We start from the raw sequence: 16,298 nt of genomic DNA, 5'->3' as shown, positions 1-16,298 counted from the left end.
TCTTAAAATTGTATCATATCTTTGAGAACAATTATTGTGTTATCTCTCTTAGATAGTCATAATATCGAATATTAATAAACACCACAATATCTTCACCATAAAATTTATCTCTTAATTCATTAGATTTCAGATGTTTGATTATTTCTGTAACTTTCCCTGAGGTTACTGGCAGAGCGTAATGGAAAACTTGAATTTCTTCTTCAAAAGTCTGGTCGCGGCTGGAGCGTGGCTTGAACGCTGTTTTCAGCTATTGAGACTTTATATTAGCTACTAGGTGTACCCGCCCGGCGTTGCCCGTGCATTTAGAAAATGCAGATAAGTGAATAGCGCAGGAATAGTAGTGTAGGACATGTAGACTGTCTCTCTCTCTTCCCCCCCCCCACAAGCTACAAAAAAGAAATGAATTGTAATTAATCGATTTAATGTATCGTCAAAACAGCAAACTAACGCTAGAATAAAGAAATCAATTGTTACAATCGAACGTTATTTGAAAACAAATAATAATATCAGTGAGTCAAAAAAACCGTGATTAATTAATTATAAATAATTTTTTTTAAATTTTTCTAATTCAAAAATCGAAAATCGGGCTTCGAGGTCTGGTGGCCAGCCCCTTTGTGCTTCCGTATAAAAAATTCCAGGTCCTTGCGTGCGATAGATTTGGCTGGAGAGCTCGGTCAGACAGACAGACAGACACATTACACTTGCTTTTATTATTATATTATAGATGGGTCGATTAGTAGCCCCATATATGCTGCGTAGCTATTCCTGAGAGTCTTTACTACTCTCCTAACTGTGTTTGTTTTTTCCGTTTCCATGGTATCTAATAAGTTTTCCTATTTTGACGACTTAAAGTCTTTTATAAGACTATTCGCATCATTTTGGGGAGCCTTTTATGTATAGGATTGGCTGCTTTTCTTTAGAGTTTGGCAATTTTGTTTTTATCTTTTATTGCATCCAGAATGTACTTTGGAAGATTGCTGTTATGGTTTTTAAGCTTGACATGAGTAGCATCCCACACTATTACAGGTACATCTTTAGTGTTACATTTTTGTCACATTACATTTGTGACCATGACACAACGTCACAGAGATATTACACTGTGATGTAGATATAAATGTCGCACGGATGTCACATACGTTCACAGCAAATTTTTAATGTGACTATAAGAATATTCTGTTTTCCCCACCCTGACCTTCCTTGACTTGCTTGCGTAATTATTCGAGGCGTCATTGCTAACTGAACTTATCCTCCCCCCCCCGATTCATCGTTAAATGTTTTTGTAAACCTTTCGAAATAAATTATTTTTTATGTTAATACTTTGCAATCTTAGTTATTTACTTTTATTAAAAATATTGATAATTTATAGTGCGTATTTGCTTGATGTGGACTATATTCTGTGATGAATGCATACACATTCTACCGTATCGTCAAAATTCTACAACCTTTTTAAAACTGCATAAATATAAAAATTTTAGGCAAAACTTATATTCATTTTTCTGCTTAACAATGTAAATCGAGGAGTAGGCATTAAAACTAATTTAATCACAGTGATATTTTTTTTAATTAAATTTCTAAATAAGTTATTTGGCTTTAAATGACTTTAAAATTTTTCGAGGAAAATTCCAGCTGAGAAACTTTTAGTTGATGTACTTAGTGGTATGAAATTAAATTTTTATTTAATTAATTAATATTATTCAGTAAATGTGTGTTCAGTGATGTATTAAAAATTCATTCTATGACCCGAAATAACACAAAATTTTCGAATTTTATGGGGAAAAAAATGTACCTACAGTAGAGACTCGGACATGATTTTTACACACACACACGCACAAAAAAAAAAAAAAAAAAAAAAAAAAAAAGCAAAATAACACATCATACAGTTATGTAAATACAATCTGAAACAGTGCAAATGAAATGAAACGCATTGTCAAATTATTTTCACTAAGTCAGCGAATGCGAGGTACAAAAGATACCAAGAACAATACAGCTTAACCAAAAAATATTTTATTGAAAAATAACAAATTTCAACAAAAAAATGTTGACGTTGATTGTAAATTATATCGGGAGGGGGGGGGAGAGAATGTAGTGCTATTTGTCTAATAAAATAAAAATCCAAAATAGAAAGAAATCTAAAAGCTTTTAGATTTAATATTAAGCCCAAAAGCCACTTAGCATTTTGTGTTTTACCTTCGTTAAGTACCATGTTCTTCGCTCTTAAACCATAAAATTCAATTTAACAGCAATATCACAAAATGTTTAAAAAGTGCATATCTTTAGAATTTCCAACACACAGTGTCACGTGCTAGAGTTTTTTTCTTTTTTTTTTCTTTTTCTTTTTTTTACAGTGTTACTACTGCTTGCTTGGAAATCGTTGATTTTGTTAGTCAAAATTTCGTTAAAGTTTTACAAAATATAAAATAGATAATAAAACAAACTCCAAATTTGGGCTTCCAGATGCCCATATTCGAGCGGAGGACTATGTCATTCAAAATTTGGTGTCTCTATATACCGTTGTTTTTTCATAATGTGAAAAACATACATACATTCATGCATAATTTTCATCATTTAATTATTAAATATAATGCAGGGCTCTAATATTTAGTGGCAACAATTTGAAAAGTGAAACGCCGTTTTACAGTTATACATAAAAAGTTATAATTATATATAAAAATATACGAAAAATTGTCTGTTTATTCAAATTATAGGAAAGCTAATGAGTTATACAACCTTGTTCTGCTATACCTTTGCCAAGATCCTAACTATGATTTCGTTTTGTTATAGTTTATCTCTAGGTGGTTGATATTATAGGGGAACCGATACCACAGTTTTTAACTTAGTTATCTTATACACGCATATATATACAGAGTGTTTCATAGATCATGGGACAAACTTGGAGGAGTGGTGGAGCGTGCTAAAATATGCATTTTTTGTATAGGAATGTAGGGTCTAAAGTGACGGGTTAAGGCAGAAACGGGAAAAAAAAAAAAAAAAAAAAAAAAAAAAAAAAAACCGACACGAGAGGAAAATGTGTTTATGTACAAAATCAACGCAAAGGGCTTCTTTACAGCAATACAGTATTCACAATAAATGTTCAAAATTGTGACCACCAGCAGTAATACATGCTTGGTAATGTAGCAGAAGGGATTGATGAACATTTTGAAAAACGACAGGCATTTCATGCACGCTTGCAGCCAGAATGGATAGTCGTGCAACGAGGTCGTCCAGTGAGTCAATGGGAGTCTCATAAATGATGCTCTTCAGAAGGCCCCATAAAAAAAAATCCAAGCTAGATAAATCTGGCGAATGGGGTGGCCATCGAACGGTTCTACTACAGCCAATCCATAGGCCAGGAAATGTCCCATCCAAGAACTTGCGGACCCGCACGTGGTTATGGGCTGGTGCACCATCATTCTGGAACCACATGCGATCACGAACGACAGCCGGAACATCCTGCAGCAATTCCAGTAGCACCTCTTGCAGAAAAATATGATAACATAAGCCATTTGTACGTGCAGGTAAGAGGTATGAGCCTATGAGGTAGTCGTTAACAATACCCACTCACACATTAACGGAGAAGCGGGTTTGTAATGCATGTGGACGTGTGCCGTGTGGATTATGAGTTGCCCACACGTGCATGTTGTGGCTATTGAAGATGCAATCCTGTGAGAAAGTTGCCTCGTCCGTGAATAACACATCTGATGGGAAATCCGCCTGCGCTGCACTCTGCTGCAAGAACCAATGACAGAAATGAACTCGAAGAGGGTAATCCATCTCTTGCAAGGCTTGGACTCTGCAAATGGTATGGGTGCAAACCATTTTTATGCAATACTCTCCAAACGGTGGAATGACTCAGCTGCAGACGACGTGCAACAGCTCTTGTACTTGTCTGAGGTGATTCATGCGCAATATTCCAAGATGGATTCTTCAATGCGAAGTTTTCGTGCATTTCTCCTTCCACTCCTAGGTGTCAGAGATGGCTTCCAATGGCCAGTTTTCACACAGAGACCGATGCAACCTCTCGAACATTGTGTGCTTCGGCATATGCCTGTTCGGAAACCGTTCCTGGTATAACCGCAGCGCTGCTCTGCTGTTCCCATTAGCAGCGCCATACGTGAGATGCATGTCAGCTTTTTTCCCTGTGCGTAAACTCACCCATCATGCTCGACATAAGAGTTGCAAATGATATTCTGATGCATCGGATCGTGGTTTGTCCAGCTCACTCTACTGCAGCATTGCCAGCCAATCACAGTTGTAGTTCCTATTACTGTTAGTGTTCCCTTTTTTGAACATTTATTGTGAATACTGTATTGCTGCAAAGAAGCACTTTGCGTTGATTTTGTACATAAACACATTTTCCTCTCCTGTCGTTTTTTTGCGTTCCTGCCTTAATCCGTCACTTTAGACCCTACATTCCTATACAAAAAATGCATGTTTTAGTATGCTCCACCACCCCTCTAAGTTTGTCCCATTATCTATGAAACATCCTGTATATACTATATAGAGAGAAACACTGCGTGTGTATATTATTTTCAATAAACTTGACGAATTTGAAAAAAGTAAAAATTAATTTTTAATTAAGCATTACTTTTGATAATTAATATTCCCAAGTCCTGATGGGAGCAGAGATTCAAGAAAATGTGTACTTGAAAAACAGAGATAGAATGGACACCATTTCTTGAGATAACTGCGGCGTTTCCGTGTCTAACTGAAGGCAATCACAGAGAGATTCAAACTACATTGCATTCAAAATTAATTCATCACAATTACAATCAATATACAGTCAAAAGTCGTTAATTCGGACACCCATAACCCGGAATAATCTATAATCCAGACCTCAAAGCTAAAACTTTCTGCGCATGCGTCGCGTTTACGCATGCGCATAGGCGTTTACGCGTGCGCGTAAGACCTTTACGGCTGCGAATATACATATGCGCATGCGCATAATACGTTTACGCATGCGCGTTTAATGTATAACGGACGGTATAAGCTAAAATTATCTAATTATCTATTTCAGTTAATGTTGCAGATTGCGTTGTTCTTTAATCTTCAAATTGGATCCGGCTTATTATTTTTTGCAGACTGTTAGAGCAATTTTATAAAAGTAAGCTTGAACTTCCGATTATGTCAAATAGAATTTCCGATATATATTTACTAATATGTAAAGGATCTACAAAAGTGAAAGTATGTTTCGAAGTCCATTAAACAGAAGGTGAAATTCCTGCAAAAAATGGATAAAGGCATATCCTTTGATTATCTAATCATTCCGAAATATGTTTATCAATTTCACGCTGCTCTGCGGGGAAAGAGAAACGACACGGCGTGCAGTGAATAGGAAGTTGATCTGTCAACACTATCCTTATCTTCAGGGCAGATGTTTTTACTTTATTTGGCTTACAATTCTTTACTAAATGTAGTATTTCATCTCGATGTACTCCGTCTTTGATATGATTTAAATCAAGTTCCTCATCATTATAATTCGCTTCCGATAGTGAAGAAAGTGACTCAGAGGTTATTGAAAACGAAAAAATTTCAATTGACAAATTAGTCGGTATTCTCGACGCAGCAATTATAGGACTTTGTAACTAAACAACAAATTGTCTGTTTAATAGAATTAAAGAGAAAGTATTATCACATGAAACGAAACAACTTACACTGAAAGTAAACAAATATTAAGCTTTTTCTTTTTGTAAATTTTGATACCCTTTAGATCATAATTGTTCTTTATTTCATAAATTACGGTTTCATATTTTTAATTTTATAATTTCTGCATGACATCTTACCAGATTTAAACTGATGATCTATAATCTGGAAAAATCGATAATCCGGAATCGCCGAAGTCCCGACGAGTCCGGATTAAGGACTTTTGACTGTATTTACATTCAACATTAGTTTATACTTAACATGACACATTGGTTATCATTAATTAAAGTAAAATCACAAACGATTATTCAAAAAGTTACTAAGCACTCATAGTTCCACATGAAAAGATGTGCAGGTCTATACGTCCAAAGAGATACCATTGTCTCCTCCGTTATACATCTCTTTCAAGATGTTTGATGGATGATAACAGATTCCATTTCTCTCAAAATCAAATAACGCTTACTATCGCTTTGGAGGCTAAATCTGGACTCAGTCCCCCACTGATCAGCTGTTCAATGGACATGTTGACATGTCCACATCAAATGTTCCTTTCTATGACGCGACGTGAGCATCACGCAGATGTATTTTATGGATCTTAATTTACATTTTTACATCATTTTAGACAATATTTTTTTATCAGTATGTTTTCTTAAATTAGTTGATTTATATATATTTTTGAACAAAATATTGAAAGTTCAAGGCAGGCAAGTGTTTGAAAAAGTTCAGAATGATTAATTTATCATTTAGATGAAAAATAGCGAGATTTTTCACATTTTCATGAACCTCAAAATAATCCCTTATATGAAACTTTTTAGCACCAGTAAAACGTATTGCACTGATATGTTTAGCAAGTGGAATTCTGATCCCTCCTACTACCCCCCCAAAAAAAACCTCTAAATTTCGCTATACATGTAAAGTCATAATGTTTACAAAATATTAACACACCTCAAACAAATTCAGTTCTTCAAATGAACACAAAACACTTATTGTGCTATCACAGTATTGTTTATTCACGTAGCTTATATAAGACATGCATTTTTATAACACTTATTCAATCCCAGCAACAAACATATACACAAAGGCAGCATACAGACAGATTTACAAGGCATTACACTTGATACAAGCACAATAATTGTAGACTTGTATGAAATTAAAAACATACAAAATATCATAATTTGCTTTTCATTTAAAAAGAGTTGAATTTCACATTCATTACAATTCATACTGAATTTCAGTGAAATGTATTACAATATATTACAAACATTAAAAATGGGACCCCACACGTTTGTTGCTGATGCATGTCACCGGGTCTCCAAAACATGAGGAAAATAAATTCTTCATATCAACTTATTTACAAATATTTCAAAATTGCAGAAAAATGTGCTTCAGGTATGACAAAGAGTAAGAAAAATATTGGCACAGTTTAGCACGGATCATTAATGATAGATTTACAATCTGTTCATAAAATAGAATTCAATAGAAATATAGTTTGAAGATAAAAAGTTCTTTGGTTCAATCATAGCAAATGCTCTGTTTATGAAACCTCAGAAAACAGGATTCATTAAAAGAATTTTTAAACCCCATGCCAAATTTATGCTTCTGAATCATATTCAGATTTAAAACTGAGCAATATTTTAAAGATAAATAAAAATGTACACAGAGATATAAAGGAAATACAGAAAAATATTTCTAAATGAAAATTATTTTTCTGTTTTTTGCAGAAATATTTCAATTTTGGAACAATTTTAAACACTTAATTAGCTTTATAATAAAGAAGAGTACGGTTCCACTTATAATGCAGATGAACTGATTAAAATTATTTTTCTTAAAAAAATTAATCACTAGAAATATGCTCTTCCACTGGAATTAGACAGCAATTCTATAAAAGACACACATGGTATTTAAAAATAATATGAGAGAAATAATAAATAAAATTAGCCCCAAGTAATTGGGGAATATTTTACTTCACATATAACATACTGATATGTAAATGTTTAGCACATGACATTTTACATGCTAACAATCTCTGTTCATATTTTAATAAAATTTAAAAATATTTTTCAAATCACAAATTTGATAATAAAAAGGTTCAAAATAAAATAATTTTACAGTTGATAATCTGGTTTTATGTTGAATTGAGAATGAAGTTAACATTAGTTTACATATAAAACAGGCAAACGTAAAATGTCATGTTAAGAGATTAAATGTTAAAAATAGGTATTATGTATATAAAGAAGCAAAGTACCCCCATTCATTGTTAGTTAACATAAAAGTATAAATAAATAAAAATTCTAAGAAAGAAAATTTTTATAAAATAATTTTAAAAGAGAAGAGTGCATGGGGTTGAGAAAATGCATAAACAGTTCATAAAATAAAAAAAAAAAAAAAAAAAAAAAAAAAAAAAAAAAAAAAGGGGGGGGGGCATAGAAATGTATGGCTTCAGCTTGCAGCGACTTACCAACAAACCATTGCAATGCAGCCAAAGTAAGGCATATTTGAGAAACTTATTGTTTTGTAACGAAGTAAGCAGTTTTTAACCTCTCAAATTTCTCTCTCTCTCGACAGCTTCCAGAATTTAGGTGCAGATATGCTATATATGTTACAAAATTTAGATATTTACAAATGATAAAAATATATAATTTAGTAAAAAATGTTATAAATTTTTTCCCAATTACAATATTATATTAAAAATTGAGATATTTAAAAGCATGTTTTATGTTAAAACTGATATTGAACCAGAACCTTTTTTTTTTTTTTTATCAAAAATTACTTCTAAGAAAAATTTATGTCAAATGTAATATACAAAGCGTTTCCAGTACAATATTAGAGAAATATGTCCCAAAGTTATATGAATGATTAATACAAGGAAACTGTTATTATTTGAATTATTATGTATGTCAACCTTTGCTTCGCTCCACTTATTTCAAACTTTTCTTCCACGAGTATTATATTCAAAATAGGTGCAAAATACAATTAAAATATCTGCATCTGATTTCTAAATTAATAGTTTAAAATATTACTGTAGTGTTAAGAATTTTTAGACTAAACTGTGCAAAAAAGAGTTTGTTTTGTGTTAATCAAGCCTATTTATTTTTATTTTACTTTACAAAGACGAAACTATGTGAAATGTGAAAAATCTAAAATCTGAAATGTTAGATAAACTGCTCTGAAGAATAAAACATTACATAATTTTAAGAATAAATCAGTGCTGTCCACATACCTATATTTCCTTCTAAAGATTTTAAACATTCATCATTTTGCTGTATTTTTCTGCATAATATAATTTTACTGGAGCTTCAGTTGATATAAATGTGGTCCCATAGTCACAAGTAAATATAAATGATATTTTTACAAGCACAATTAGTTGCCAACCCTTTTCAACAATATATATGTTAATAAATAATAAGCAAGACATATTTTCTGCTTCATAAAAGTAAGAAATTTCATATCAGGCAAGCTTAAAACAAAATCTGTGAAGGCGTATAATATACGGACGGTATGGGATAGAGATAATTTATTTTTAAGACTTATTGGGTATAAAATGCACAGTACCTATGATGTGAATTTAGTTTGTTTTTAGCAAATTCTTTTATTTCAAACACTGTTATGAAATGTATATTTATATAAATATGAAAGAATAAATTTTATTTGTATAAAATGATTATCATTATCATAATGTGCAATTAATTTACTCTTCATAACACAAATGAGGCACCATTCATGAGCAATAAGAAGGCATGTTCAACATAAGCATAGAATTTCATTTCATTAATAAAACAGAAAAAGAGTTGGCAACTTGTAAAAGGAAGGCAATCCAGAAAATTAATATTATAACACTGAATTTTCAAGTTACATTTACCATAACGGCATACAATATCAAAGAGTAGGAACATTTAAAAAATAATTAAAGAACCATTTTTTGATTACAACAAGGAGGGAAACATCATCTAAAATATGAAACACAAATAAACAGAAAAAGTATACAGTATATAAAAAATCTTTTTGATCATTATGCCGCAACTGGCTAGTACTAAATTTATCACTTCTGCCCAGTTTGAAATTCTGACAAGTGTATTTTATATCCATTGCATTCCATCAAATTTTCCCTAACTGACTGAAAACATACATCACAGGACATCTTTTATTTACACAATGATACAACATAATGATCAAAAAGATCATTTTTCTACTAGTAATGCTTGGCTACAAAAGCCAGAACTCTAGTATCATCACAACACAGAAGACAAACATCAACATTTGATAGTTACATGATGGTTCTCAATATTATTATATTAGGTATAAAATTAAATTAAAAAAAACACCTCCTTTAAACTTTAACTCAACATATATTACACTCCATTTTATATATGATAACAAAAAAATCTTAATGGCTTGAGAATGAGAAGGAAGGAGGAAAACTACAAAGCGCCAAGTTATAATTTCAATTTGATTCCACTAGAATTTTTTGACATAAAAAGATTCAAGAAAAGAAATGTATTATATAATTTACATGTTTTTATTCAAAAGAGGTCAAAATACTATCAAATTTGCTAGCATAAACTATGCTGTTTATTTGTTATTTGGCACAAAATTACTATTTTCAAAATTCAATTTTTTTCATTTTGGTAGAAAATTACAAACTTAAAAATGGCTGTATACAACTTACATTTTTACAGTATTAAAAAAAAAATCTACATGCACACTTTTTACAAAGCAAAAGTTTTACAACTACAACAAATTTAGTAGTTTTATGCAATTAATAAGACTCCTTTCCCCTCAAACAAGCAAGCAACAAATTTAACATTCAAAGGGTGGAAAAAAAGAATTAATATCTACAGTAAAATATTTTTGCATTTTTTTTCCCAAATAAAAAAAAAAAAAAAAAAAAAAAAAAAGCTTTTAATTCATTTCATAAAGTTAATTAAATATATTAACTTTACTTTTACATAATCTTACAATTCCTTTCACTATATTAAATGTTGTTTTACAATATTAAAAAACAGTCTTTAAAAAGATTAATTAAATCAGAAAAACACAGCTAGTCCCCCTTTAATAAAATCAGGAACTATAACTTCTATTGAGAACCACTAAAACTATACAGGTTCACACATTAAAATAATACATATTCATAGGAAAGAAACACCCAGCTCACTGTTGATTTAAAAAGCACCAACACACGAAGTACTACAATAAACTGATGTTTACATGCCACTTAATAACACTGCAACATTTATCCTGACTAGTTATCTAAACTTTAATAGTGTATATTAAGTACAACATCCAAGACTGCAACTACTATATTTGTGAGTTAATTCTCAGTTATTCAAGGAATGTTTATAATTTTCTCTCACCTGAAAATAATCTCATTATTCATTCAGCGAACTACAAAGAATTTAAGTACACAGCTTCAAAATCATTTGTACAAATATATAGATCTATATTTCATAAAAGTATTTCACATTAATGACAAAATACATATTTATCCAATGGTACACTATCAAACAAAGAATTAAATGTTGTGCAAAATGATACAGTATAATCAATGTTTGGCCCAATTTAAATCTTTTTCTGAGAATTATTTATGTAAATATAGATATATAAATGTTGATAGCATATGTTATAGAAATTTACAAAATTTTACAAGAAATTTTCAATAATATGCTTACATCTTACTCATACTAAATGGGAATCTCCGATTGAAAAAGGTAGTGATATGCAGAATAAAAGAAAACAGTTTCCATTCATAAATTCAATACTTTTATGCTTCTTCAAAAACACACAAGTTAGTAGTACACTTTATAAAACTGACAGGAAAATAAATTACTTCACATGAAGCTTAGCTCCTATTTAGGCCTTCAAAAAGGAAAGGGGGGGAAGGCGGAACTAAATTTTGAAAAATTTGTTGAATTAAAATATGAGTGAACTGAATTTTAATAACTCCTCTGATTTTGTAAATGAATAACTTTTGTAGAATTTTGGTAATTAATTTTAATGTTTTTGAGAAAAAGACAATTACATTTTTATCTATATTTTTTGGCATATAATATTAACAAGGCACATAATCTTATTGACAAGTCAAATTATAAAATTAATTTCAAAAGTTAACTGCAAAAAATTTAACTGTCAAATATTTTAAAGTTATGATTAGAAAATTATTTAATATTCTATAGCAAATACACTGAGCATATTTTCTCACTTTTCACAGCACTAATTTTCACAGCACTATAGTTTGTGCACAATCTCCTCATGAGCATATATTAATATTGTGATCACTATTTTCTGCAAACACTTGTTTCATATATATACATATATATATTACACGCACATATACAGATTGTTTGAAAAAAGTAGCTACAGGCTTTATTTCCTTAGAGACAAGATATGTACTCCATATGTACTCTATACATGAATTCCACATATTATTTATATAAGGTATGGATTTCAGAAGTAAATATTAGAGAGGTCTCTATAAAAAGGCAAAGAGCAGTTTTAACAAAGTAAGTGGTTTGGCCTTTGCAGACATTAAAATCTAACTTTTTATAATATTCCTGTGCCGCAAAACTTCACCAGTATAATGTTCATAATGCTTAATTTTTTACTTAAAAAATTCATTACAATACTAAAAAACAAATTTAGTTTCTGCACTTTCTCCATGCTATAACCAACGAAATTCAGCAATTTTCTGAGCAAATTTTAAGAGTAAACACAAGTTCCTCATTTTAGTGATCAATAATTTCTTACTGGGTAAAGCAGTACTCATTATTTCATTTACATCTGACCCATATATATATTAATTAGATGAATCTCACATAGAGATATATGGAACTTCTTGAATTGCTTAAACCCAGCATAACATATAAAAAGTTAAATCTCATATTTGCAAAATTGTAATTACAGTGTTAAAACTATTCTTGGAAAAATTTGGCCTATTTTGAAAAATTTTATAATCAGAAGTACCATCTACAATGTATGTTTGAGGAAACAAAGCCGACAGCTACTTTCTACATATAAAAAACTTTACACCAACAGATATATAGAAAACAGTAAAATATGTTTGAAAATAAATTTTTTTACCATACTTATGTTAACAAATCCACACATATATTTTAAAACCCTTTATATGAAAATTTATTTTATCAATAAAAATTCATAAATTTGTCCTTTTAAAACCCTTTATATGAAAATGTAGTTTATTAATGAAAATATATTAATGCGTATTTAAAAAAATGTGAACTTAATTTTAGGTAAATCTTAAGACTGCATACATGCACAAATGTTGTGTGCACACATATACATATAATACAAAACAAAATATATTAAAAAACAGAAAATATGTTTAAAATTTATCCTATACTCAATTCGGAATAAACCATATGCAAATAACAAAAAACAGAAGCACAGTACCAAACTTTTAATTTTTTTAATTTAGTATTATTTTTTACATGGCCCGTATGTCTCAAAAATTGCATTTAGTTTACACAGTTTTGTTTTTTTTCAAGTGCTGGATTATTATTTCTGCAAGTTTTTGGGACAAAATCTACTCAAAAATATTTTTAAAATTCATTTATTATTTCAGTCTTTTTCAGTTTATCTATGGTTTCAACACTAGAATTTCTGTAACGCTTATTTCGGCCTGTAGGGGATGGAAAGATAGAGTCACAGATTACTTCGATTGCTTTTCTAAGATAATTTTTTTTTAAATTTTAAACTCTAATTTGTCTTTGTCAGTACAGAAAAAGGCTATTTTATTTATTTGCTTCTTTTGTGACATTAATCCCGTGATGAAAATGTGATGAAAGATGTAAATATTCTTAATTTTGGGTTTTGCCCCCCTTCCATTTCTTGAGGTTTGCCATTTTGTATCTGTATCTCGTTTATTCTGAATTGAATATGGGATAAATTTTAAAAGTATTTTTTATTTTGTTTCCTTATGCATTATTACCATCAAATGTTGTGCTTTCAGCGTACAATTTTATAAAATTTTGAACTTTTTTTTTTTACTTTGTATTTATTTCTTCTCTCTCTCTCTATATATATAAATGCATACATATGAAGCAAGTTATTTAAACTTAATGAACTTGAACTTTTATAAATAACACATTATAGATTAATAACTGGTACTACCTGATTCATGAGATCAGAAATTCAGTTCTTGCTCTCCATTATATCAATGTTTTCATGTAATATCTTTGTAAATGTAATTTAATATTTCTTTCCTGCACGATTATGCACGATTCATTTATATAAATATACTGAATCCTTATTGATTTTATTTTAAAAATGTCTAATATATTATAAAAAAATTACCAAAACTTTCCACAGAAAGTGATTTTTCACACTCTTTCCCCCCCCAGAAAATATAAGCATTACAATGAAGTTTTTTGTACGTAATAGCATCACAAACAATAGTTATAAAATACTAATATAGGAAAAAAGATCAATGCAGAGTAAAATGTTTTGAATAAATCTGTTTGAAAATATTGGAACATACTACCTACCAAAATTACACAAAAAATGTTACCTCATTTAATTACTGTAGAATAAATCAAACCACGTGGCATATGAAACACAAACATTTTACAATGATTATACATTGTAACTTTATAACAATATTGTTATAAAAACGTAAGTACAACAACATACACAATCACTTTCTGAAACATTAAATATTTAAGCTACTATAAATGTTTTAAATATAAGTACATAAAGCATAATCTGTATAACAAACATCCCACAATTCTTTCAAAATTTAAATTTCTTATTTAAAATATACATAAAAATATTTTAGATCTTTCTTTAAATTCAAACATTTTATGATACATATACATTCAGCCCAGACTCACACAAAATATATTTATCATTTTAACAAAATTTTTATGCTTAATTTCAGTATAGAAAATTCATTAACTTTAATGTTCAATATTATAATAACATTATAATTTTATGACATATGAAATATTTTGATTGATCATTACATTCAACATTTTAACACAATAAAAGATTTAACAGATTACAGTTTTAACGAAATAGATGCAGTAAAATACCAAACATACCCTAAAACATGATAAAAAAAAAGGTAGGTAAATAAAAATGCATGATACCAAGCTAACCAATTAACACAAGAAAAGAATATTTATGATGATAAAACTTATTATGAAATGCTATATAGTAAATTATAGTAACAAAAACATTAAAAAAATTTTTCTTTTGCTGTCATTTATATACACATGATGTAAAGTCCAAAGGTGCTACATAAACTTTTTAAAGCAAATTTACAGGTATTAGCACATTTAAAAAAATGTAGTTTTAAAAGTAAGCTCAAAATTTTACTAGTATGGGTATTATTTCATAAATAAGTACAGATTAAACAAACATGTAATGAAATCTGAAAAACATATTGGGCCTTTGTGCCTCAGAAGGTAGTATTTAATGGTTGCAGAAAGAAATGAATGCACTGGCACAACATCTACTCTCTGAAAAAGCAGAAAAACGATATGTTTGAGGCCTTTTACATAGAAGGTAGACTGCTCTTCTACTAAGCCTCACTCTTGGATACAGCAACACCCTACACATCACCAAAAGTTTCAAGTTTTCACATAATAGATTTAATTCTTCAGCAGCTTGGAAGCCCTTTCATTAGCATTAACAATGTGAGTTTCATTTGATTGTGCCTAAAATTCGAACAAAGAAGACTAGTTAGAAAAAAAGACTATAAAACCAAAACAACAATTTTCAGCAATATTTTTCTTTAAGTACATAGAATACTGGTACACTCAAGGAAAAGTTTAAAAGTCAATAACACATATACAATAAGTCAGGAATTTTTTTATTATGAATTTAAATCTACTTAAAATTACATATAAGCAATAGAATATTGACTGCATGCTGTTATAATTACTTAAATCTTGGTTTATACAGGTTTTTTCGAAGCATGAAAAATATTAAGAAAATTCAGAAGTATTTAACCACAAAGTTAGGGGAGGGGGAGCAGTGAATTACGCTTCTAAAACCAGAAGGGGAGACAATCCAAATTTTCCCTAAAGTGCTATAACACTGTACATAATTTTTATGTACATTTTATATGACCATTTGATATCAAGTATATTAATGGTGGTAATGGTGAGAAAACATTTACCAATAGCAAAATATAGGACTTCAAATTAAAGTTGCAGTAAGATTTTAAAACTGTAAAAATAATAAAAAATGGCCACTTTCAAATTTAAACTCATTAAGATTTTAAAACAAGAAAACCAAAATAATAATAAAAAAAATTAAATGATTTTAAAATAGGTATTCAAAAACACCTCTTGTAAAATCAAGTTTAATTTTTTTAAAACCAATTATTAAAAACTTGGTCATTAGGAAGGAAAATATTAGTAGAAATAAGTTATTAAAATACTCATTTTGAATTCAGGCTTCCATATTTTTAGACAGGTTTTTATTGAAATTCAATATATTTACTTAAGAAACTATTACTTTCTTTTTCTTTAGCTTATTTAAAAATGTTTGATCAGAATGTCTTGTAGCATTATTTTCTTAAATTCTAAAAAGCATCGAATAAAACCAATGCATGTTTTTTGGATACTGACAAAAATAATTTCCAGATCACATATATCAAAGGTATAGGCTTTAAACTAACAATTTATATTGCAGAGATT

The 16,298-nt window shown here is 29.6% G+C and overlaps 1 protein-coding gene across 3 annotated transcripts in view; it reads right to left on the bottom strand.

Moving 5' to 3' along the window:
* Positions 1 to 6,623: 6,623 nt before the first annotated feature.
* LOC118199260 (synaptosomal-associated protein 25-like) overlaps positions 6,624 to 16,298 on the bottom strand; it is a 49,145-nt gene continuing 39,470 nt past the window's right edge. For all 3 annotated transcript variants that reach the window (XM_035371069.2, XM_035371068.2, XM_035371071.2), the window contains one exon: positions 6,624 to 15,311. In XM_035371069.2, coding sequence (XP_035226960.1) covers positions 15,246 to 15,311 — 66 coding nt within the window. In that variant the 3' untranslated portion in view covers positions 6,624 to 15,245. The remainder of the gene's footprint in view (positions 15,312 to 16,298) is intronic.

Source organism: Stegodyphus dumicola, chromosome 4 (genome assembly GCF_044657685.1).
Source record: "Stegodyphus dumicola isolate Sdum_Otavi_A_Nest chromosome 4, ASM4465768v1".
Lineage (NCBI taxonomy): Eukaryota > Metazoa > Arthropoda > Arachnida > Araneae > Eresidae > Stegodyphus > Stegodyphus dumicola.
This window is presented reverse-complemented; position numbering and strand designations above follow the sequence as displayed.